This window comes from Pipra filicauda, unplaced genomic scaffold, assembly GCF_003945595.2.
Source record: "Pipra filicauda isolate LSUMZ 115617 unplaced genomic scaffold, ASM394559v2 scaffold236_size1216567_pilon, whole genome shotgun sequence".
NCBI lineage: Eukaryota > Metazoa > Chordata > Aves > Passeriformes > Pipridae > Pipra > Pipra filicauda.
In genome coordinates this window covers 527,521-553,484 of record NW_024104350.1, presented here as the reverse complement: position 1 = coordinate 553,484, position 25,964 = coordinate 527,521, and the positions used below count along the sequence as shown (strand labels likewise).

Here is a 25,964-nt window from a genome sequence, read left to right as displayed (position 1 = left end):
AGCTTTTCTATCTGTATTGCTGAAGCATCCATATATTACTTTAAAGTGGAGCATGTTTGTTGTTGTAAAGTGTTGCACCCCTGGTGATGTCTGCACTCACAGAGGGATGTGAGTCTGTGCTCAGCCAGTGGTTTGCCAGCAGCACTGTTTGGTACTCCTGACCACTGAACACTGTAACACTGAACACTTTGCTTAAAAAAGAAGAAGAGGGTTTGCAGCAGGTTGTCTAACTTGTCTTGATTTCTTTGTGACAGTCAGGAAGCAGAGAGGTGTGACTCAGCCTTTGCCTGGAGTGTAAGGGTTTATCTCTTCAAGGAGTGCTCAAGCTGGTCCTGCCCAGGGTCTTCTCAGCAGCTCAGCGTAGTTCCTGTCCTCTCTCAAATTGGGTCTCACTGCAGATATGTAGGATCAGAGCAGGTAGGCAGCCTCTCCCTTCTAAGGCAGACACTGATTTAAATGCTTCAGCTAACAAAAAAAACCTTAAACCAAACCAAACAAGTTCTGTAAGGTATTTCTGATTCACAGTGCATAACTTCTGAGCCACAAGAGCCACAAGTGCTGATGGTTTAAATCTCGTTTTAAGCTGATGGCTTAAATCTGGTCTGCCCCAGGCTTGGATGCCAAGAGAGGCTTGCAGGGCATCTGCCAAACTGCAGAATTTGTGACTCTCTCGTGCTTTTTGCAGTCCACTTCTATAACAAGTCATGATTTCATTTTCCATTTACACTTCAAACCTTGGAACATCTGAGAAAACACCAAACTACAAAAGTTTGTTTTCCAGAGATTTAATTCACTGATGTGAGTTATTTGAATTGAGCATATCCAAGATACCTTTGAACAGTGTTTTGAAAGCAATGAATGTTTCAAAGTTTAAAGCCATTTTTCCATCTTCTTTCTGTGCCTGGAATCCATTGTGGCTCAGACCTTGTCAGACAAGTGGGAGGCAATTATATGGAGTTGGTCCTCAGTTTTTCCTTCTTGTTCCCTAATTTCTTACTATGCTGCTTCCCACTACATAACAAAATAGCTCACAGACAGGCTCTACAGACGTCTCCATGATGTACCACATCCTGCATCCAGGAGAAGCATTATAGAAGCTGGCTGCAGTTTGAACATGACAAAGTCCAGCTGAAAGTTCAGCTGTCTGAGGAGAAATGGGACATGTTGTTAAGCAGCAGCTGCAGTTGCCATCACACAGCACAGTAGCATAACAGAATTGAAGGTGGGTCTGGGGTTATTTTTGTTTTGTTTCTTTCCAAGGTGGCTGTTCTATACAGCTATTTCATTTATTCAATATCCAGGGTCTGGCAGAATGTGGACACTTGGAAAGTTTTGGGTTGCTAGTATTTGTTTAAATCTGCCTAACCTTGATGACATCTCTTCTGATTTGACTAAGCTATTGAGGACTTTCATTTAAATAAAATGGAGTCAGTTAGCTACAAAATACAACACTGCAATATCTGTTAATTTTTAAGTAGAAGAGCCCTGTCATTGTTTCTGTTCTTCATTTGGTCAGATAGGCCTGTAATGTGTGCATACAATGTCACAGGATGGCTGAGTGGCCTGCAGAATAGTGAAAAAGTCAAGAGGGAGATCACATAGGCCGTAGGAGAAGAACAGTGGGTGAGGCACTTTCAGTCCTATTTAAGACTTGACAATGTTTCTGCAAGTGTGTTTTACTTGTCACTGAATTATCTAATAATTCAGTAATTCTGTAAAAAATACAGAATGTGGATGGAGCAGAAAGATTTATGGTGTGTTTCCCCAGATTTTTCACTGTAGAGTCAACTTTCTTTTCTTTCCTACTGTAGGTATCACTTTTTTTAAATAAAATATCTTGCCTGCACAGCATATGGAAAGTTTCTTTGTTGGTTTTCCTTGTCTCAGCAAGTTGACTGAAATGCTCTTCGCTTATATAATGCTTTCCCTGTATTCAGGATCATAATGTGGTATATTTTGGGGAGAGAAGAGAGGCTAGAGCTGTTTCTGCAGTGCCTGTGAGTGAAATGAGTTAAGATCATAACGTGGTCAGTCATGTGGGTGGCACAGAGCCATTCTCACACAACTGCTGCATTGTGCAGGAGCTCTGCCTGGGAGGCCAGGGCTATAAAGTGGTGGCATCTTATTTCACTGACAGAAATCCAGTCATGCTAATACAAACCATATAAGGTGCTTGGGATCCCAGAAGTGGTGAGAGTTCTGTTAGGACAAAATAACTTTGATTCATTGATCTGTCCTAGCCTGTAGAAAGCTGGCAGGCGTGGAAGTACAGATGGATTCTGGTCGCTTCCCATGCGATGGCAACTGCCTGGAGCTGAGCACATTCTCAGCCTGCACAATTCAGCTGTCCTGGCTGGGGCTGGGCATTGTTTGAAGGCACCCTCATGGAACAGAGCTCTGCAGACTGCACTGTAAAACTGGGTGGGAAAAGGGAACTGCTGGGAAAAGTTCAGTTCACACTTGCACAAGGTACTTGGTGAGCTTTCCTTTCAGCACAGCCACTGGGGCAGCCCTGCCCTGGGGCAAGGGCTCAGGAGCAGCCTCCAGCTTTGGAATAAAATTACTAATGTGTTGCAAATACCTCCACAGGCCTACCAGTCCCTGACTGGACTGTGGAGCAACAGGTAGACATGATTCAGATAGTGGTGTTGCAACCAAACAGAGAGATCCACGATGTCACTGTTGGTATGAAACTCAGTAGATGGAAAAGGTGACAGCTTGAGCTGATGACCACAGTACAGGACATTACTTTCTTGTGAATACAGTAGTTTGTTTTTGTTTCTGCAAAAGTAAAAAATAGTTTCTTGTACTTATTTTGTATTTAAACCTACAGTTTATTATTGAATTTCAAGTCAAATCAGGAGGAGATGCCTTATTTTGGATATGACAGTATGTTTTGCAGGACTTACAAAGCTGCTGTGAAAATTTACGAGGAATGCAAAATAAATTCCACCTGCCTTTTCCTTTCTGAGTGTTTTATTCAGAGCATTATTGTGCCACTAGAGATAGGTGAGGTTACATTGAATGATTTTTTTATTTGCAATCGAATTGCAATTAGCACTTCAATATTTAGGAATTTGGAACCTAGAAAAGGCTCTCTAGGTGATTCAGTCTGCATGCCAGGTTTGTTTCTGGAATAAATCATATTTGAGATTTGTATACCCAGCCATTACTGAGACAGTACCTTTGTTACATGAAATAGAAAAAAGAGAGAACAAATGCAAGTTTTCACAAAGTGAAGCATTAGTTTGATGCTTTTCACACACATCCTCGTAGAAATACACTTTTCTTTCCCAGCCCTTCTCCTCATACTTCCCCTAGCAAACCCTAACAAGGAATATATCTTTGTCATAGAAAATCTTTCCCATTTTCACTAATTTCAGGGTACTGTAAATTATCCCTGTCCCTGATAAATGTATTGACTGAAGCAGCAGCCACTTGCAAAAGGTCCTCTGTGATTCTGATAAATTTTGAGTCTTCAGCCTGTTTCATGTTCTTCATGTTGCATCTAAATGCAAAATGCAGGCTCTTTGGCACAGGTGGTATTGGTACTGATATTAATTAAGATAGTTTTTCACAAGTGTGCATGTGCAGGAGTTGGATCTTTTTCCAATGAAAAGAGCTTTGAAAAGAGTAGCTTCTACGACTTGCTTGCCAAAGATGAGGTCCAAAATTCAGTGTGAAGCTGAGAAAATTGGAACAAGATGAGGGAAAAGCTCTTCCAGTAAGAGCAGTGGGAGTCGTCCCGTGAGACTCTGACTCATGTGCCTGTCGTGGCTGAATGGGTGTGTTGGGATGAATCCGTGAGACTGAACCAAGGATAATCTCCAGCAGCTATAACTTGGGCTGATTTGTTGCTACATGTGAAGTAGGGGGGCTTTTCCAGCCACTTAAGAACAGCAAATCCCTCCCTCAGCATTAGCTGAAGGGCACGATCAGAGCACAGGATTTGTGGAGCACTGAAAATAGCTTTGCACTGTCAGCAGTTGTGGTCCCAGCCCCTGCAGAGGCAGCAGCAGCAGGTTTGTCCCCAGGGATCTCCCTGGCTGCTGAGAGACATGGACAGGAGTGTTTGTGCCCCCGACTGGTGCCATCACTGCTGCTGGGCACTTGTCACCCCTTATTTTTCTAACTGGTTTTGGACTTAATTTCGTTTTTATCTGGCAGCCCAGCAACTTAGTGAGACTTGGAAAGCAGGGGAGCTGATGGTAAGAGGGAACCAAGTATGTAACTGGGTTGATTTGGCCTCTTTTTACTGCTTATGCAGATAATCCATGGAGGAAGGCATTGGAGATAATTCTATGTCCTGCTGTCCAGCAGGAGAATAAAGTGGTGGAGTCCTCTGGGCTTCTGAACTCAATCCCAAAGGTGTTCTGAATTCGATGCAACTGATTTATATAAAATTTTATACAGTATTCTGTGTAGGGGAGTACAAACAGCACTGTAATACAAACCTGACCTTGTCATGAAATTTAAAAGATTATTCTGTTTGCATATAAATGAAGCACTGGTATAGTGGCCATGATGTCAAGGAAGGGTGTGGGTTCTTTTTAAGCACAAACAAAATCCCCTAGCTATCAGCAGTTAGGGTTGGGTTGGTTTTTGGGGGGGCGTAAGGAGGGGTGGGAAGAGTTTTGGTTTGGTTTGGTTTGGTTTTTTAGTTCTGGGAAAAAAAATCTGAAAATACTTCTTATTTAAAATAAACCTATTTTGAGGCTTCCTCCAAATAGCTCATCTAGTACTTCTCATTCCTGATTTAAAGACTGCCTGCAGATGCAGGTTATGCTTGAATAGGACCACAAATCAGAAAAAAGCTGCTCTGCCCTCTGAGGTCTAAATAGTTCAAGAAACGGGACAGTTCAAAACTGCTGACCATAGCTGGTTCTGACATCGTTGCCTCAGCCACACATCTTGTTCCACCACTCAGTCACTGACTTGTGGGGGATAGTCTGCTGTGCTCCTTTCAGCTCTGTGCCGTTTGGAGTTGCAGTGGTGCTGGGGAGGAATTTTGTTGTGTCCAACATGGTGTGAGCATCATCCTGAGCAACAACAGTCACTGTAATCCAGCAGCAGGGAATAGAAGAGGAGGAGATGACTTAAAAATGTGTAACACGGAGTAAAATCCAAGTGTTGTCATTGCAGGAATGACCATATTCCTTCTTAGTTTATAAAATCAATGTATTTCTCATGAATTTTTGCTGGGGTTGGAGAAGGGGGGTGTGTGATAGTGAAAGGTCTTTGTCTTTGGAGTCAAAATCTTATGTTTAATTGTTTTGAAAATTGGAAGTCAGGTTTTAAACTATGTGAAATTAGAAGGTCGTGAGCATAGACTGAATAGACTGGGTGTGACCTAAGCTGTGGAAAAACCAGGCAGCCACGTTGTTCATTGCTTGGAATTTGAGTCTTTTTTTCATATAGAGCTCCAGATTCCATCTGTGACAGTAATCTTGCTTGGAAATAACAAATGATTTGACCACAGTCTCTGTGGGAGACCAAAGATAAAAAGAAGACTCTTTTTGTTGCCTCTAGTTACAGGAGGGAGGAGATGATAGAAGCAGAGGGATGGAGAGAGGGGCATAGGCAAACAGGGTAGCTTACTGTTGCCTTAATACTTGCAGCAGCCTTTCCTTTTGCTGAACAAGAGTTATAATTTAATCATAATTGGTAACAGACAGTTCATGTGCTTGATCTCAGACTCTTCAGAGTTGGAATTCTGCATCTGATGTATGTGTTTATGTGCTCTTTCCCACTGTAATGTATGGTTTTATAAGCCCAGCACACTTTCATGTGCATATGTAAATAACTTATGTTCAAACACTTATGCAGACACTGTATGGGTAAAAACTGTAAGCAGCCTCTGTCCAGAGACAGCTGGGAAAGACAGTGGTCAGAGGAAGTATTTGAATCACTTGCTATGTTGATACAAAAAAAATTTTCTGCTGCTTGCAGAGATATTGTTAGGATAGGACAAGGGGTAATATCTTCAAACTGAAAGATAGATTAGCTATTAGTAAGAAATTCTTTACTGCAGGAGTGGTGAGATGCTAGAACAGGTTGCCCAGAGAAGCTGTGGCTGCCCCATCCCTGGCAATGTCCAAGGCCAGGTTGGCAGAGCTGAAGAGCATTGAGATTACAGCATTAGGCATCCCAACCAAGCCACTTACTTATTCTCAGTGAGAGCTTTGACATCAGAAGAGAGGCACGGCCTGTGCCACCTTTGAAAAGGGATTAGACATGGTTTCTTAGTCTCTTGCCTTTTCTGACTTCTTTTGGAAAATTTTTCTTCTCCCAACACAGCTGTCATTGATCACAGATGGGGCCCACATAGGGAGAAGAGTGTCTGCTCTGTAATTGGGAGCTCTCTGTTTGTGAACCTGAGGTGGGACAAAAAGGACATTTGTCTTCTCCAAGCAAGCCCTCAGCATCTGCCTCATTGCCAAGAATGAATCTTGTCCTGAAGTGCTGTCTTTAGGTCGGTGTGCCCTTCTGATCATGGAGAGCAGCAGGGATGCCCCCTGCCCTGCTTGGGCTTTCTGAAGCAGCATGTTTTGTGATTCCCAGGCTTCTGTATGCTTATGGAGGAAAGAACTTCCAGCACTGGCTGTGGGAAAGGTACCTGTTTAATTTGGAAGTGGGGTCATGTTTATGGTCTGTGGGAGCTTATCAGGTTACTCTTGAGCAAGGGTGTGGTACTACAGAAACTTTTTAATAGTAAAGTTCAGTTGCGTTGTGTAGAACTGGGTGAATACTACAACAGGAGCATGTGGTTGGAGGGGAGGAAAAGGGATGGGAAGGAAATACATGCCCATAATCACTTTTGTAAAGGTGAGAAGGAAAAGCAGGCATCTGTTGCTCCCTGAGGCTGGCAGAGCTGTGGGATTGTGCTGCCTGACCACTGGCACAAGTACAGCTTCAAATACCACCAGCTGTCCCATGGGCTGATGTTGAACAAGCAACTTTTGCCTTTCAAAAACTTGATTGTACAACATCTTTCTTTTCTCTTACTAAATAAAATGCAGTTGTTGCATGGGCTCTACCAATGGCTCCTTCATCAGTGCAGGTGAGTGGAGAAGGGAGAAATGAGGCCTGCAAGTCCTTCTCCCCTGTTGTCAACACCCCTCATAGTGAGCAATTGCTTGATTTGTGCAGAAGTACAAATCAGAAGGAGTAAAATGAAATACAGAAAGTAGAATATTGATACCCATATTACCAAAATTTAAAGTCTGGTATTCTACTAAAATTAGCTTTTCAGTGATCTTTTAGTGAGCAGTTTGTACTCCAGATTTTAAATTATTTTAGACCTACAAAGTTCCCTGCAGAAAGACAATTAACTCCTGATGAAAATTTTGATTAGCCAGCCCATTGCTGCCTTAGGGTTTCCTGAATAACAGTGCTTCATTTTGCTGGGTTGCCAGTGGGCAAAGACACTCATGCTGGGATGCACAGAGGGAAGGGAAGTTGTCCAAGGCTTCAGGAATCGGCACTGGGGTCTGCCTGTGCAACCAGTGGGGGCCAGGGCAGGGCACGAGGAGCTCAGGGAGTTCCATCTGCCTCGGGTCCAGCTGCTGAACAGGGGTCCATCCCAGTGCTCACAGTAAAATCCAGCAGGAGTAAGGCTACCAAAAGCTGGTTTTTGAATTCAAGGTTAAATCCTCACTTGGACTATAGCTCTGGAAAATGGGGTGTTGAATGGAGTCTTCTGACAAACCCTTGGTGTACAAAATAATCACAATTACGGAATCCTTGCCAAAATTATGCATCCATTCTCCTTGCATCCAGTAGGTTTTTGGCTAATAAGTACACTTTTTCAGATTGCCAGACTGGTATTCTGTCAACACAGTTGTAACATGGCTGTTTCATTGCTCCTTGTGAGCTGCTTCAGCATCCCTTACTTGGGCAAGTGGCAATGAAATCAAATTCACGTGCATGAGTGTACTGTGGCATAAAAGACAGGAGTGCCCATTCGAAAATCAGATTATATAGAATGAAAAGTCTGTGGTGCAACCTGGCTGGTGTATTAAAGTGTAACTATTTCAGCTAAGATAGAGGGGGCAAAAAAGTCATTAAATGCACTGTAAAATTGGCAATTCTTAAACTGTAATTATCCCATGTTAAGCAAAAGCAATTTAAAACCTGTTCTTTAGTCCAAGTATTGTCCTGTAACATGTGGTGTTGTTCCTTAATTATCTAGGAAAATGATCTAATATTTGAATCCAATTTATGTGTAGATAGGAAGAGACTGGAGATAAATGCTTTCAGATGGAGCAGAACAAAATTCCGGTGCTCTGGAGATAAAGCTTCCTTATTGTTAATTAAGACTAATCTGTAGTAGCATAGCTTGGTTATTTGGAAAAGTTCTGTGTATTTTTTCCTCTATGGAAAAAAGACTGTAGTCTGACCTCTGGGGCTCTTTAATTAACATTTAAGAGCCAAGTTGTTATGTTTTATAAAAGTCACATATGCCTCATACCTTTAATAAAGGTTCCATTTTGTTGCACAATAGCTTACTCTATTTATTTCAAAGTACCCCATTTTCTAAGGTCTCTAAGTATGTTGCTTTTGTTCAGTGATTTAGATTTGTTGTCTCATGGCGCCTGTTAAATTGGATCCAGCTATTAGCAAAATGTACTCATTTTCCCTGAAGCCAGTCTCCTGTTTGCAGACCAAAAGGCTTAGTAAAGTCTAGCTTCCTTTCTCCTCTTAACAAAGGCATGGTTTAAATTACTTGTTTTCTAAATCTTACTGGTAGACCTCAGAAGTAAAATATTTATTTTTTGTTTTATGATTGAGAACACAAGCAAGCCTGATCATTGCAATGTAGCATGTGAAGCTTTCTTTGAGGATGTTTTCTAGGCTTGTCTGATTGTCAAGGGGGGGATTCTGCCCCTATGCCCCCTCAGGTGAGACCCCCCTGCAGAGCTGCTCCAGCCCTGGGGAACAGCACAGGGAGAACATGGAGCTGCTGGAGAGAGTCCAGAGGAGGGTCAGCAAGGTGATCAGAGGGATGGAGCACCTCTCCTATGAGGAAAGGCTGAGAGAACTGGGATTGTTCAGTCTGGAAAAGAGAAGGCTTTAAAGTGACCCAGTTACAGCCTTTCAGTACCTGAAGGGAGCCTACAGGAAATATGGAGAGAGACTTTTCACAGGGACCTGGAGGGAGTGGACAAGGGGGAATGGCTTCAAACTCAGAGAGAGCAAGTTTAGATTAGATGTTTTAGATTAGATGTTTTTGGAAAAAAATTCTTTAATGTGATGGTGGTGAGGCAGTACAACAGGTTGACCAGAGAAATTATGGGTGCCCCATCCCTGAAAATGTCCAAGACCAGGTTGGATGGGGCTTGGAGCAACCTGGTCTAGTGGAAGGTGTCCCTGCCCGTGGCAGGGGATGGGACTGGATGATCTTTAAGATCCCTTTCAACACAAGCCATTCTGTGATTGTGTGGCACAGGGGAGAATAATATGGATTAGATAAAGGAATTTATCACCTGGCTCAGAAAAAAATAGTATCTCTTTCATTTAAGATGTGTTGAAAATGGCTCAAAAATGTTGTTTCCCTGGTATGTATGTCACTGGGAGCTTTTCTTTCGAAAGTCAAGCCATCCATGTGATGCCTTAGATGGGTTTAGTCCATCAGCTTCAAGCACCATTTCCCAAAGGTCTTGGCCCAGGTTGCTGAAACAAGAGGACTGTCCTTAGAGATGGATTATTAGTATATTTTATGTAAGTATTTATTTCCCTTAACTAATCTCATGCAGCAGCTTGTATTGTCTGAAAACAGACTAAGCATAATTTTGGTTTCCTGTTATCTTCCATGGCACTGTAACTCAAACAGGTAATGTTTGAGATACAAATAATATTTATATTAAAATGAAATTAAAAGGTACTATGAGGCCCCTGGAGTTATTTGTATAAGATGCTGCTCCTAAATTTAGAACTCTGTTGTCTGGCAGCATCCTTTCCAAGATGTTCTGTTGAGGTGCTAGCCAATATTTACATCTCAGTGTGGTTGATGTTTATGAAAATCAAATGTTGTACTTGAGACAGTCACTGTCTCAGTATCTTCCCGCCACTGGACTGTGCCTCAGAAATGCACTACTAATAGGAGTAGTGTCTTGCAGAAATCACAGTAACAAACTTTATTTAGCTTACGAAGCTGGCAGTGGCAATGTCTGCACCACCTCCAGAAGCAGGGCAGGAGGAAAAAAAAACTGTTTCCAAGCCATGAGGATCCATCCAGGAGGAGCCTGAGGTGTCAGCAGGCCCCCATCACCCCTGTGTCCACTGCTCCCCATCCTGGGGAGGGTCAGGCATGGGCTTGGAAGGACAGCTCCTGCAGGCTAAGGGAAGAAATTGTGTTTCCAACTTTGGCATGTGGGTCCTTGCAGCTGCCAGACCAGTAACAGTGTGTGTGGGTGGTTGGACAGTTGAAGGTGTTGCTTCAGATCCAGAAAAGTCCTGTGTGCTTTCTGCCAGCAATAACAGGATGGATTGCTGTAAATTACTTTTCAGGTTTGGTTTGTTGTTCATGGTGTAAGCAGCCAAAGTGACATATGGTGTGCATCTCTGAACTGTGCAGAACAGCTCAGAGAAACGTGCAGGGAGAAAACTGGGAGAGGACTAATGCATTCTTATTTTTGCCACTGAGTATTTGCTCCTGGGAGGAAAAGAAAAGCCACGAAGAGTACACACAGGATGCAGTATGGTTAGCTCAGTCCTACCACAAGCTCCTCAGTTTTCAAAATTTCCTTTTGAGTCTGTTTTGTCAACAGTGCCTGCTCACATGACTCATTCACGGGGCTGGGAGGATGTGGGGCCTGGTTCACTTTTCCCACTCTAAGCATTGGATGAGACTCTGGGAATTGAATTATTTTTTTCCACACTACTGTTATGTGACTAAAAGTCTTATGTTCATGAAATCAGCCTAGGGCGCGGAGCATCCCAGAAAAATTGCTTCTTTATAGTGCACTGGAGTATCTGGGGAATTAATGCCTTTGCTGTAGCTGAGGTCTGGGAACCGTGGCTGTCGTGGGCAGGGGCAGGAGAGAACCAAGGTGTGAGTGCAGCCCACGTTATCCAGGGTACCCCCTGCCCCTCCCTGCCAGCCCTGATGCCCGTGCTCTCCTCCCTGAGGTCCCACACAAGCCGTGGGGGAGCCCCTGGGCTGACTGAGCCCCCGGTTCCACGGTTTGATTCTCCCCAGTTTGCTCTGCCACGGGAGCATCTGGGGCTTGGGGAGACAGGAGACAAACGTGTAATCTGAGGATAACAGACATGCTGCTTCTGGCCCAGCTGGCAGAGTGCCAGCATTTCGGATCTTGGAACATGCTGGGATTTGTGCTCACCCTGGGAAAGAAAGGAAGAAAGGCAAAGGAGAGAAAGGAAAGTGTGTTCTGTCACAGACCTCACTCAGCAAATAAATAGCTTTTAACTGTTTGGAAGGAGGTTGGTTGCCAAAGACAGAACAGTTAAGGGAGTAGGCACAGCTTAATTCCATGTTTTCCAAAGTCCTTGGGATTCTGATGATCAGGCCACAGTGCAAATGTCAGTCAGTTCCACATGACGTTGGTATGTGAAGTAAGACCATGTGAGTGGCTTCACAGAGAGAACTTCTGTTCTGCTGTCCATGCAGCTACAAGGGTTGCACCACAAAATATGTTTTGGGGGCAAACTGGCTTGTGAGCCAGGTCCCTACTTCTTATCGAGAGTACTCAGAAATACAGGGCCTAAAGTCTTGTGACTCCTCCTTTAGGAGCAATAGATGTTTTAATAACTTCAGGGGAAAAAACAGCTCCACCAGGAGGCATGAAGAGAGCCCCATCCCAGAACACATTATAATCTGCTGTTGAAATATCCCCACTGAAGGCACAGTTTGAGATCTTGAGCAGCTACAAAAACTGGACTTGATTGCTCACCTCCTGGGTAAGTGCTGTAACTGCTGGACCATGAGAAGTAGAAGAGCAGTGATCACAGGAGGGGACCACAGTCCCTTTCTCCTCCCTGCAGTTCTCCACATCACTTTGAGAATACATAAGGAATCCTGTTTGGGTTTTTTTTTTGTTTGGTTGGTTTTTTTTTAATATATGGCAAAATGTGCAAAATAAAATATATCTACAGTCTTTTAAATGTGTTTATATTCTGTTTGGTTAACTCACTCGACAGATGGGAGAGGGGTATGTTAAGTTTTGAGCCTGGATAGTTTTGTCCAGGCATGGAGCTACTTGGTGCTGTGAGAAACACCCTGTGACAAAGCTGGATTGCCTGGGAAGAGTTTTACTGCTGAAACATTTAGTGTCTCCAGGGAGAAGCAGCAGCTGGGTAGGGCTTTGAAAGTCTACATTATGAATATGGGCATCTACTGCAAAGTGAGCTGAACCTTGGAAAGCTATTTCTTTTGTAAATTGAGCTTCGGTTCCACTGGCAGGAATCTTAACAGCTGTTATTTTGTCAGCAAAAAGCTTTAAGAGACAGCAATTATTCCTTACCATGCACTGCACTGTAACTATTTGGGATCTTACATGCAGTGAGCGCAAAATCCACTTGGCCCCAAAACCCTGCAGCTTTTTATTTCATTCGTGAGTGAATTTATTTCATTCAAACTATTGTGTGTAAGGGGTTGGTGGAAAGGCATATCAAGTACACAAAAAGGACTCTTCCACGACCGGTGAGCGTTTATAATTTATTAATTATGCTACTAGAATTAACATCTAATTACATAAATCTGTGAAATTTTTTCCTGAGATGTAAAGTTGCTAAGAACTAGGATGAAAAGGAAATTATTTTCAAATACCTTATTTCCAAAAGCACAAGAATACTCTAGTGTGCCTTTTCCCCCCTCCCTTTCTGGCTCCCATTCTCAATGTTATCAGTAAATCTGTCATTCAGAAAAAGGTTCATGCTCAGTTACTTGATATAAGCACAATTTGGACTCAGTTTTCAAAAAATATTAGAACTGCTAATGTTTTATTCTTATCATGAAAGGTGATTGTTCTTAGGTGCCCTGACTTTTGAAAGATTGTAAGAGCAAAGGCTATAACAGAAGGATTGGGAGTTATTCCACCTGTCTGTTTTCCTTTTGTGTCAGTGCTGAACCACTAATGGAATATCAAATGTTAGCCTGGTCACTGCCCACAACTGGGCAAGCCTTGCTGGAGAGTCAGATGACACTACAAGAGTAGCTAAGAACAAAGTCAGAAATGTAAAGGCAACAACATAAAGACACATATGGAATTCATGTTCATACTACTTAAATAAAAACATTTTTTCAGTTGTGATTTACCTGAAAATTTAATTTCAGAATGTCAGTGACTGTTTTTGTCAATGTGTATGTCCATGGTGGAACAGCACAATGGCTTCTCAAATACAGATGGATATTACATGCTTTATAAGGTGCTTAAAACCTGTTACTAGCAAAGATATGGTGGCAAAACTGTTTAGTTTAACTGAAAGCTCCCTGTTTCATGGGTTTATATCTAACTCTTACCCTTTTGGCACGGGTGAAATATTAGTACAGAATTATATTTATCACTTGTGTTCCCACAGGTTCGTCATCGGTGGTGTGAGCTTGTCATTAAACACAAGTACGTGCCTGGGTATGGAGATGTGGAGGGATTTCTCAGAGAAGATCAGGTAAGTTACATTTAAATTAGCATTTTGAAAACAATCAACTTTTTGACACCCTTAATCTGAAACAAACAAAAAAATATTTTAATATATTTTCTTGCTGCAGTTTGTCAAAAACTTGTCTGTGTATTCAGTTTTTGCCTCTTCTGCCAGTTAAACGTTGTAGTTTAAGGAAGCCACCCAGGGTAGGTGTCTGCAACCCCCCCCCCCGAGCATCCTAATCTTCTGTCCAGTGGTAAAATAGGATATAATCTATCCTCTTCTTCCCTTTTATGCAACCTAGAGGTAGCAATGATGCTGGGAAGACATTTCCCAGCACTGGTTCCTTTTGCAGGGTGGTGAAGGCAGGTCTGACTGGGAATGCTGCCAGAAGATTCTGAAGGCCTTAAAAGGCTGTCCTTACATGATGTCCTTACAATAGCCTTTTATTTAGGCCATTGTGAACGTAAAATTCTAATTGTACCCCTGCCTTGTTCTTTCTGTTTCAATTTTATTTATTTTTATTCACTGTGAACTCTATAAAATTGAGACATTCTCTGCCTAGGATGACTGTTATTTATTTAAAATGTATGTAGAAAAATACAGAATGGTGCAAGATATGTCAAAGTCTAGGCAAGACATTAATGTCTTTACCTTTTATGCTGACAATGAACAAAGCCATTTGCAGCCAATGAGGATTTTGTGCTTTCAGGCAATGCAGCACAATTGAATTATTGCAGTCTGGCCTGCTCTTTCTTCTAGCTCTGAAGCATACCACCTATTTATATCTCAGCCAATAAAAGGCCCCAGAGTTCTTGGCAAGCTCTTTATTAATAGAAAAAAAAAAGACATAAAGAAACATTTTTTCACAAGGAGTTATAAATATTGTGCATATTTTTATTCTATGAAAGGATTGATAACCACCAGCAGAACCTGGAGGATGAGGGGCCAGGAAATCCTTGAGTTGATAAAACCTTACAGAATTGCATTATGTTTGAAATAGATATTTTGCCAAAAAAAGACATTTTCTACAGTGCAGGGAAATAATTTTTGCAACTTTTTAAATGTAATCTTCATTTCATGTACTTCAGCAGTGCATAGAGTTTATGGCACGACCAGTTTCTAGAGTGATTACCACTCAGAGCAGTTGCAGGCCCTTACTGATCATGAAAGACAGCTTTTTGAAACGTCTGGGCAAAAATGCAGATGTGACTATTTAAAGCCTTTTCAGGTCTACAAAACACCAGTTTCTTTATAGCATGTTAATATTTAGGCCTGGGGGAAAAATTATTAGCACTAGGTAGAGAAGGTGATTCCTATTTGGAAGGAAGTTCCAGCATTTTTAAACCCTCAGTGGAAGCGAGTGGAGCCTCTGCAAGGCCTGGGCTGTGGCTGCCAGACCTGGTGCAACTGCAGACCTTGGAAATGTGAGTCCTTGGTTCTCTGCTGTCAGAGACCTCAGGGGATTGCCAAGGAGTCTGGCAGCTTTCTGCCACTCTGAGACTTTTTTCTTTAATTTCAGTCTTTGTTAAGCTTTAAATTTCCCTTCTTGTTGAAGCTGTTTTTTTAAGGCTTAGCAGCCAATGCTAGAAATTGTGTTAAATTATGTTAAAAACTGTTTTCTCCATGCTATCAAAATTTTTCCTATCCTGCAAGTCCAAACAATAACTGTAAAAGTCAGCATGCTAAGATGCTAATATTTTGTTGCATGTGTAATCCTATTTTGGTAAGTGCAGCTTAAGACTCGCTGAATTCCTGTAATTAGCTGAAAAAAATTGTGTCATCAGAAAAAAAAGGCAGTCCCCAGTATGTTTCCTATTAAGTAGCCAGTGCTTTCCTGGCAGTGTCAAAGGGGCCCAGATCTCATGCTCAGGTGCCCCATTACAATTTTTATAGCTGCTGTGTCCAGAATAAGTAGTTAGAGAGAGCCTTCTTACCCAGGATTTGTGCATGTTCAGTTGTATCTCAGGTGTAAAGGGGAGTGTGAAACACAGACCTGACCATATTCAGTTGATGTCCAGTTACCAAACTGCCAAATGGGCATTTCAGAGTGGGCTACCTCAGTCTCTGTTCATGGATGACTGTCTAAACATCCCAATTGGAAAGAAAATGTGTATCCTGTTGAAGGAAAGACAAGCTGTTTTCTTAAGGGACATTTGGAAACAAATCAGGTTGTGGATAAAAGAAAAGAGTATTCAACTTGAAGAGTGGCAAGGAAAGTGGAGTAAGAGTTTGTTTTTTTTTAATTAACGTAGACCTTTTATATTAATAATCTGTTTTTACACACTTAGCATATAGACAACAATGCTTAGGCTAAAAAGATCCAGGGAAAACTACTTCTTTTTGTGGGGAGGGTGGCTGTAATAGAGTATGTGGTATTTTCTGTGTTTTGGATTGTTTGTTTTGTTTCATTTTCAGTTTAAATGAGTACTGGGAGGTCAATGGAATGACTAACTAGTTGTTACTGGTAGTAGGATGCCTGTGTGTTATGTTCCTCTTTCAGGCTATGGGGGTGTATCTCTATGGTGAATTAATGGTGAATGAAGATGCAAAACAACAAGAACTTGCACGTAAATGCTTTGCCTCAGCACAGGAACATATGGATGTGTCCTCAGTCAAAGTGGTGGCAGAGATGTTGTTCTGAAGAGGTGATTTTTCATTTTAATCTAAACACCCTGATTTTGCTTCATAAAGAAAGAACATGCAGAGCTCACTAAACGTGGTAAACTTTGGCATACTGTGCTGCCTGGGGCTGCTCAGGTCGAGAAGTAACTCTTGTTAAATATCTTGTTGGTTTTTTTTCTTTTTTTTAAGCCCAGCTGCAGGAGCAGTGAGTGACACACATGTAGGCACTAGCTGGAGAACAGGCCTTGTTGTAAATGTTGTAATGGACTATACAAGAGGCAACTGTAAGTCCAAAGGGCCAAGGAAGGCCAGGCTCTGCCTGCAGTTGTTTCCCATTCTGTATTAACAGTGCTTACAGACGTTGCAGTTGTGCAAGGAGCATTTCTGTTTAATGGAGCTGCCTGTTTACTTGGTAGGCAGCACAGTCTTTGAAAAGAGTCTTATCCCACAGTGGAAATATGAAGCTTTGGACTTGAAAGCAAATCTGAATTATTTGGAAGCAAGCTGATAATTCAAATGTTTTTGTGTTAAGGGTAGTGAGGCTTTTGAAGATTGATTATGAGGTAAGAAGAGTAGCTTTAACATGAAGAAGCTGGCTTGTTTACCAAATTGGTGGGGAGAAATCACCAGAGAAGAAACAGAATTGCAAAATTATTCATGGAATAATTGCTGTAGACTATAAACTGGTAATTTTCAAAGGTGCTTCCCACTTCTCAGTCTGTTTGAGGAGTCAGAGGCAACCTTACAGTGTCCCCACATGCATGTTCAACATACAAGCAATTAATTAAGAGTGGTGTGAAGGTTTCTTACAGCACAGCACACCTCAGATCTTTGATACAACTCACTCACCCAACAGACTGATTGCCTTGGTTGTTCATGTAACTTTATGGTTAATTTGTGGTATCAATATTCAGGCATCTAATTTAGCAAAATCATCATCATCTAATTGGTACCAAGCAGAAATCTCAATTTTCTCCTGTTCAAGCAGTATTTGACAGTGATTTCCACTTGATTTCTTGGGGTTTACTACATTTATATGAAATACAGCAAATGACAGGTTCTATGAAAGCAAGTGCAAGTTTGCTTATGAAAAGCCATGTTATTCTTCTGTATAGACAGGAACTGTGCCTGCCAAGAAAAATTTTTGGGAAAGGTGGATCAGACTGTAGAGTGCCAGGATATCAGTTGTGGAGTAGGGGAGCCACCTTTTAAAACAGGTACAGCTCAGAGACTCTTGTGTACTCCCAGTTCCCAAGGACTCACAGGAATTTGAGTTATGTTCAACAATTCTTAATCTGTGAGATGTCTTCTAGTGAAGGCCACCTTCTGAAGGCCAGAAACATGGAGATGCAGTTTGTTCTGGTACTACTGTACTAGGAACTGACTTCCTATAGTTCCTTCAATAATAAAATCAAAATTTCTACAAGCTTCTGATGGTAAGTACCGAGCACAGGAAGATGACACGGTGTGTGTGTGTGAGCAATAGTCTAGAATCGCCCCTTGGACTTTCCAGACAGACTAGAAGTGTGTGATGAGCTGTGACATAAAGTCTAAAGATACTGAGTCCAATACTCTGTGTGACTGCTCCATTTCCTTTTAATGTTGTGGCTGTTTGGGTTCCTGGCATGATGATTTGTGATTTAAGATTAAAATCACATTGCCAGGGATTACCACAGAGCCATGACCGCAGCTGCTAGCATGAACCTCACCATAACTGTCTGAGCCGTGCACAGCATGGAACCCTCTCCAGCCAGGAAACAAAACCAAACCAAAAAAAATCCAAACCAAAAAAGAGGAAAGCAGCAGAGCATCACAGAAGACCCTCCTCCGAAAATGATCTCTGCCGAGTCGGAGACCTCTCTGGTGAGGTGCAGAGCTTAGCTGATTGGTGAACAGTGATTGTTTCCCTCTTTGTTCACAGTGGCTAAGTTCTGCACCTGAGGAGAAAGGAGAGGAGACTCTGTGCAGGGCAGAGAGCGTTTGCTGGCTGAGATACCTTGCTGCTGGATGGGTAGATTTGGAGTGAATGCATGTGTGTGAGGTTCAGTATATGGAGGATAAGAGGCAGAGGTGACTTAGGGAGGACCAAAGACTTTTAGCTGAGAATAAACAGCGCTCCTGAAGTTCTCAGTCTGACTGCAAGCGTAAGGTGTTGCCTACAGTAATTTGGTTTCCATCTTCCCTAAAGGTCAGAGGAAATACTGTCTGTGACTTTAAGCTGAAATTGTCAATAAAGCTTTGTTTTATAGTCTTCTCTTTAACGGATGCTGTCCTGCTCTCTCTGCAGTTGTAGTTTAGTCTGTGTGTCATTCGCAGGAAACGGTGGCAGCTCCAGTCGGACACCACTGACGGTGCTGCTGTTGTTCCAGGCTGTGGATGGACCCGTCCTCCGGTGCCTACTGAGCTGATATCAGTTCTCATTTTACACACTGGCTCAGTTCAGCAGGAACAGGAGTCGAGCCCTAGAGCAAAAAAAGCTGTACCTTTTCTAGGAGCCGTTGAGAAATGTTGGTGCCGTTTTCTCTCAGAAAATGCCCCGGTGTACATTGTGATGTCCTGATGTTAAACACTGAATGGCCTGAGGTGGAAAAGCTGCCTCAGTACTGTTTAGAGAACTGTGTGTGGTTATGTAGCACATCACACAGTATTGCTCTGGGAACTTGCCTCCAACATCATGTTCAGAGTAACCTGCTAATAAGCAAGAGAATATGCTTCCACCATGAACCCTCCCCGTCCTCCCCAGCCCCTGTGGTAGCTCAAGGACACTGCAGAGAAAGCAGTTCTTAACTCTGCAGCCACAGCCACGCTCTGCTAGTAACCTGGAAAACAACTCCTTTTGGAAAGCTGGGGCAATCAAGAATGCACAGATATTCCTTCACCGTGGCAGAGTAATAACTTTAAATGCTGTTTCCGTTGCAGGAAAGATCACAGAGAAACCCTTTTAATAGACCTGCTTCTAAACCCCAATGGTACTGGGATTTGACTGACCCGGAACATCAAAGGAAGGATTTTGTGACTGCTAAAACAATCATTTGACAGAAATATTTACCTTTCTGTATTTCCAGAGGCTCATTGTAACTGAGACCACATGCACACAAAAACTACACGCACACGTGTTACTCTGGCTTTAGGTGATCCTTTGATTCAAGACATTTGGGGTTTGTCCTTGGTCTTTGATAATACAACCACTCCAGTTTGCAGATACCAAGGGCTCTTGATTTGAACAATTTATGCACTGCAGTAATTTGGAGATTCTGAAATTTGATTAAACTGTATTGTATACTTAAAATTTTGTTTGTAACTTCTTTGTCATATTAAAAAATGCCTCACATAAAATCAGCAGGAGCTGGGATGGGACTTGGGAGATTAATTAGAAGCACAAATAATCTGTGGAAAGTGACCTACCATCATCCTGGTGAAGGGATGGGACTGAAGGAAAAACAAAGATCAGCATTTTCTCTCTGTGATGTTTAGGTTAAATTTTACCAGAAATGTCAGCCCTGTTTTCTGAAAGTGTCTTTTATACCCCTGTGCTGCTCCTTTTGCACAGTGATATGTCAATTGTAGCTCTTCTTTCCTGATCAGTGGAGCACTACACTTCTAGAAGACATTTTAATTGGTCCTTTCAGAGAGTAAGAATTTAAAACACAAAAATCTGTGAACATATTTCCTTTGTACTCTATTGTTTTACATAAAATGATCTTGTAAAAATAAATATTTTTTTTTCAAGTATGTCTAGTTCTTTCCACTGCACAGTGGTTCAGCATTCACAAACTTGGGAAAAAGAATGACCCCATTTCTGATTTTGCAGCAGGAGAAAAGCAGCTGAAAGATGTTAGTTAATGGATATTAACAAGAAAAATTAAATGTGGTAATTTCTTTTAAATTTTTGTTCTCAGCATCTAAAGTAAGAGCCTGCCTCAACAGTGACTTCAGCACAAAGAGTACAGTTCCTTTTCACCTCACCACGTTTTCTGACCTCTCCCTTTCCAGGCTTACAGTGTCAAAACCTGAGTGACGGGACACTCAGCGAGTTCTTTCAAGTGCAGCAAGAGTGAGGAAATTGTCCAAGAATGGCCCAGACACCACACTGACTTCTGTGGTCACACTCAGAGATGGAGCTCTGACAGGAGCCCATTCAGAAAAGAGTTCTGCTTCATTTCACAGGTTTTTCTGCAGAGGCCACCAGCTTGCTTTTTGCTTTTTCCATTGTGTTAGGGAAAAAACCCAGAGCTGGATAAGACTCTTGCATAAGACACACAGAAATTAAATACACTGCAAGCCTCTTCATAGCCACTCCTGTTAAAACTACTGGGCGAGTAAGGCACTCCTCACCTCTGTAAATATCATCACATTTGGTTTCTTTCAAAACAAACTACTTGCATTTTTTGTTAATACTGAGTACAGCAGCAGTTTGTTCTGTTTGCTGCAGCTGTTCCAGTCTGTCTCAGCAGTATTAACTTGAATATTTCCCTCACTACAACTTTGTGATCCATCATTCATGGTAGCAAACTGAGAAAATGAACAGAAACTAAAACACTAACACCAAACAACCTAAAAAATGGCAAAGAGGTGGCAATCTTGGCCCTTTATCAGGTTTTATAGGACCTTTTGTTGCTAATCCAAGCACTGTGAAATACACGAAGGCTTCAGATTAGGAAGAAAACTAAAGGCAGCATTGAATAGTTCTGTGACTTACTCATCATGAGTAAGAGATAATAGGAGATTCATGTATGTATTATATAGTAGGGTCATTATCATGATATAAGCATTTCCTTAGTTAAAAATCCTTCTGAATCATGAAAAAAACACTGGAAGTGAGCCACAGAGTGTCATTTAATTATTTGAGTTTTTAATAGGCCCCACTGAAAGCTTAGCAGAAAAAAAACCAACAATGTTACTCATTTTACTCAAGATTTTACTGTCCAGGTGGGTGTTTCTATGTTATTTCCCTGAGCTGTAGGCTCTAATTGTAGTAAGTAAGTGAACAACAACAACAAAAAAATATTTCCAAACTTACTGTAACTAAAATAATTATCGGAAAACATGTTTTATCAAATGATCCCTCCATCCAGGAATCGGAGTCAGTGATCGTTGTGGGTCCCTTCCAACTCAGTGTATTCTATGATTCTACAATCCAGAGCTGACTGTCAACACAGTAAAATCCAATGGAACTGCACAGTTGTTGTTTGTTCTTAAGCACAGTCAGGCTTTTGGGGCCAGTGGCAGAAATGTAACAACATTAAATGGGCATTTGGAGCTGAACATTAAGACCTGAAGTCTGGTGTCCATTGCCATGTCAGTGTGTGTGACTGTGACAAACACAGACACCCCTGGAGGTGGCTTCTGCTCTACTTATGTTTCATTCTACCTCTGTTTCATAGTCAGCCCTCTCTGAATAAAATACACCATTTCGTAAGGGTGGGTTTTTAAGGGTAAGGCCCATCCCTAATTTAGTCTTCTCCAAGCACCGTGGCAATTCTACCCTGAATAGCACTAGAAAGTCCAGTGCAGAAGGCTGGACTATCTCCCACTTATCCCATCAGGCCACCATCTGGTTGGGATCGGGGTGATTCTTTTCTGGATGTAGCTTTTAACTGTAAAAATGAATCTCAGATGAAATTAAAACTGTATCCATACAGTTAGGCAAGGGTCACCATCTATTGTCCTGTGCCACTTACTGGGTCACTTCTTCAGAATAAAGGCAGAGCACAACAAGGGGTGACCTGGCAGTCCCTTGGCCCCGCACAGGACGTGAATTCCTGGGCACACACGTTCTCTTCCAAGCCCAGAGTGACACAGACCACTCTGCTGACAGCTTTGTTTGCTCTGCAGCTTTGCTGGGAGGTGTTTGCAGCTGCTGCTGTCTCTATGCTTTCTCCTTTAGGAGGGAATTAGCTGTACCCTATTGTCCATTCCTCACACACAGTGGGGAAGGGAAAAGGTCTGGAAGCAAATCTAACCAGAAATGCAAACTGAGCGAGTGGGCAGCTTGAGGAAACAAGAAGGCTTAAGAAGCCTAAAGAAAACCCTGTTCCACAACACTGATTCTTTATATCTAAACGCAAATTAATATATCTCTTGTTCTTTATAATGAATCTTGTGGTCTTTTAAAGCTGTAAAATATCTAGAATTCATGAGTTATGTTTGATGTCTTCCATAACAGGAAAAGATTTTAACAGACACCCGAGTGCATTTCTGTTCTTGCCCCCAGTCTTTGATGCCTAGATTAGTAGTAAAATAAATAAATAAATAAATAAATAAAAATAATAAATTGCAAGAAAGAACAATGAAGCAACTAAATAGAAGGGCCTGACTCATCTAGAATTTCACCACAAGTATACTGAGTTTAGGCACTGTGCTGGTTTAAGAGTTAACCAGCAGGGGAAATGAACTCAACTCAAAGGAGAGATTATAAGTCAGAATAACAATTTACTAAAATAATACAGTAAGTACAATCATACAAACAAACAATTGGTCTTAACCCACAAAACCCAAATGTATAACCCAGTAACCTGGGGCATGAACAACGTGGTGTTCCTTGGGCCCCGCTTGAGTCCAAAGTAAAGGGAGAGGGGAAGAACCTGCTGGTGGGAGAGCTGTTGCAGTCTGGTCAAAAGTGGTGATTGGAGTCCAGTATAGGGTGGTGATCCAAGTCTGTTTGAGAGCGATGAGCCGCAGTCCTTCTCTGGATCCCACAGAGTGGTTCCAAATGTTCCAAGACTCCAAGATTATATATCCTGCAGTTCAGGCAGGAATGCTCAGCACTTCCCTCAGGGCGGGGAGTTCCACAAAGGGTGTGAGGACAGGAGCATCCTCCTATCTCACAGGCCTCTTAACACCTAGTTTATAGCCTGAGGAGTCAGGCTCTCTGGGCAGATGGTGTAAATGGTTCATTGATAACAGTTTCTGGGAAATGGCATGGAAGGCTATAGAATACACAGTTTTGGGTTACACCCATACCCTGATGAACTGGTCTCAGTTGTCCTAACTAGGACAGGCACATATACAAAATACTTTAAGTGAACATAGACACTGACATGGATATGTTCCTTTGTTTCTGTGGGCACAATATGCTGGAAAAATTATTTTAAAACTTACCCTGCTGCCAGGCTGACATCACTGAAATATGCCAGTGCACAAAGAAATTGAGACATCTGTACACTGCTTGGGAGATTAACTTCATTTGTGTGCTTGCTGTGGCTTAAACTGAGTGCATATTTTCTGCACAAAATTAAGGCCTGATTCCTGGTAGCTGCCAGCACAGGCATTTGCTCTATTACCTGAAAGCATGCAGAAATTGCAGTTGTGCAAAGATTTGCTTTTGCATGGTAATTTATACATCAGGAAACAGAACTTAATTTTCAGCTGTATGCTCTGCAGTGTATTAGCAGAGTACCCCAACAGCACCACCATGCAAAAGCCTGGTTTGCTTTTTGCCCCACTGTGGCCATGCCAGCTCTGCTGGTTTTGGCACCCTCCGAGCAGCAGCTGAACATCACTGCACACTTTGTTTAATGTAGCTCACTTCAGTCATCTCTGAAAATTCCATGTCTGACTGCTCCAGGCTATTCCTCTGGGCCTGTTGGGACCTGTGTCTCTCCTGACACTCACTCTGGGACATTCCATTCATGAGCCCGTGGCTGCTTTGCCACTGTCATCATCTCCAGCCCTCCTGACTCCCTCTGAACAGCTTGCTTTGAGAAGCTGGTGTTTGGCACCATAACATATTTCACTTCATCTTTAATCTTGAAAGGACAGTGGTCATCATCTGCCACACAGAAAAAACCTCTTTTCTTTTGTTTTTTAACCTCAGGTTGTTACATCACAGCAATGTGTAACTCTGTTTGGCAGTTGTCTTGTATCTGGTAGTAAGAGTTATTTGCTTTACAACTGTACCCCCTTACAGCCAACTCTTGCAAATACAACAAAACTAAAAATTACAATTTGCCAGCAACCATCTTACTCCAGTCTGCATCTGTCTCTAGGTGTGCCCCAAACTCACCTATTTAACTGCCAAACAGGACCAATCAAAGTTCATTCCAATTTACTCAATTTCACATCTGAAAAGCACTATTACTTTTTCTTGTTCCCTAACTGTAGGGAACCTCACTGCCCCTCATTCTGCCTTTCACATGCCCCTTCAACCAACATTTCCCTACATGTCCTACAGCCCTGGCATCCTCCTTAATTTCTGTTCCCAGAAGTGACATGGCAATATTACTCCACAATACTGACATCAAGATTTTGTCATTGCCACCACTCGAGCTGAAACTGCCCATCATTATAATCTCTTGTTCCTTTTGACTATACAAAGGTTTTTTAATAAGCTCCCAATTTTAGTTGAGGGAAAAAATTGTCTCTCTTGGCTTGAATATAAAAAAGATGCAACTACATGACATAAATGCTGAACTCTTTCCTTCTTTGCATGAAGAGTCAGATGAATAATCACAAGATTGTCAGTTTTATGCACAAACAAGAAAGCCCATCTACTGACATTTTATGGTTCCTACACACACCTACCCCTAGCATTTGCCTCTCCTTTCTTCAGTCAAATCACAGGAATAACAAGTTTCCCACTTGACAGCTGGGAGGAAAGAATGGGAATGGGGAATCAGTCATACTAAGAAAATAGTAAGACCGGTCTTTTTTAGTTCTGAGGGTACCTGATTCTCTCTTTTACCATGTTGAAGCAATGCCAGCACCAGCTGAAGGAGAGATGTGACACTGAGAAAAGCTCCACACAGCAGAACAAAGGTAAATGCTGGAACTTGGTGTATTTTTACCATTATATTTTTGCGTTAAGAGCTTTCAGCATCAAAACGACAGGCTTATAACATGCAAAACCCAAAATCACCAAAAATTATACCCCTCTCTGTCTTGAAATACAGCTATTAAAGACTGTGGTTTCTGGTTATGTTTTAGAGGTGGTGAGGACCCACTGCTCCCAGTGCAGTCAGGAAGTAGGAGCTTGCTCTGTGAATGTCTGAAAAATCGGAGCTAAACTGTCAGATTCACAAAAGAAAACTGAATTGATAGGAAAATCATGGAAGTGGCACAACAACAGGATGTCACATGGCAATCCTTTTCATATTTTCTTTAAATAGATGTGGATTGCCAGAGTCTGCAATGCATTTTGAAGAACTGTCCCAAAGTAGAGTTAAAGTTTAAGTGGTGGACAGTTACTGGCCTGTTCAAATGCATGATTTTTGAAGCAGAGAGGAGACAGCATCAACACCAAACTCTCTTCTTCTTTCATTTCTCTCTGATAACAATTAAGTTTGCCAAATCTGAAGAAATCAGAGCAGGGAACAGCTGACTTACAGACTGCATGGTTAGATGTAAGTATATGAGTGAAGGATCTCAGTAGAAAAAACAGATATTCAACCCATGTGTGATTTTATATGCGAGTTCTTCAACTTCATTCTACAATGGTTATGTAAGTTCAGGGTATTCCATTCTAAAAATAAAACCACCACCAACAAAAAAGATAAACTGACTAGATCTACCATTTGTACATTCATCTTGGATCCTGGGCAGAAAGGAAGAGAAGAAAAAAAAAGGTAATGCTTCTGCCTGAAGAGTAACCATGTCTGAGAGCTTGCTCTGCCAATCCAGCAAGCAAAGAAATCAAGATCAGAAAAACTATGATGAAAAATAGTCAGCAGTTATCATCTGAAACCTTTAAATCCCAACAGAATTATCTTTCCAAAACAATTGTTATAGCTCAACTGCAAGGT

General features: G+C 41.9%; 1 protein-coding gene across 4 annotated transcripts in view; it reads left to right on the top strand.

The window, feature by feature from the left end:
• LOC113989093 (aminopeptidase O (putative)) overlaps positions 1-19,953 on the top strand; it is a 149,869-nt gene extending 129,916 nt beyond the window's left edge. For 3 of the 4 annotated variants that reach the window (XM_027723341.2, XM_027723338.2, XM_027723350.2), the window contains 3 exons: positions 13,540-13,626; positions 16,103-16,247; positions 19,144-19,953. In XM_027723341.2, coding sequence (XP_027579142.2) covers positions 13,540-13,626; positions 16,103-16,243 — 228 coding nt within the window. In that variant the 3' untranslated portion in view covers positions 16,244-16,247; positions 19,144-19,953. Of the gene's footprint in view, positions 1-254; positions 354-13,539; positions 13,627-16,102; positions 16,248-19,143 lie in introns of those variants that run through there. The other variant, XM_039381668.1, reaches the window with a different exon arrangement.
• The last annotated feature ends 6,011 nt before the right edge of the window (positions 19,954-25,964 follow it).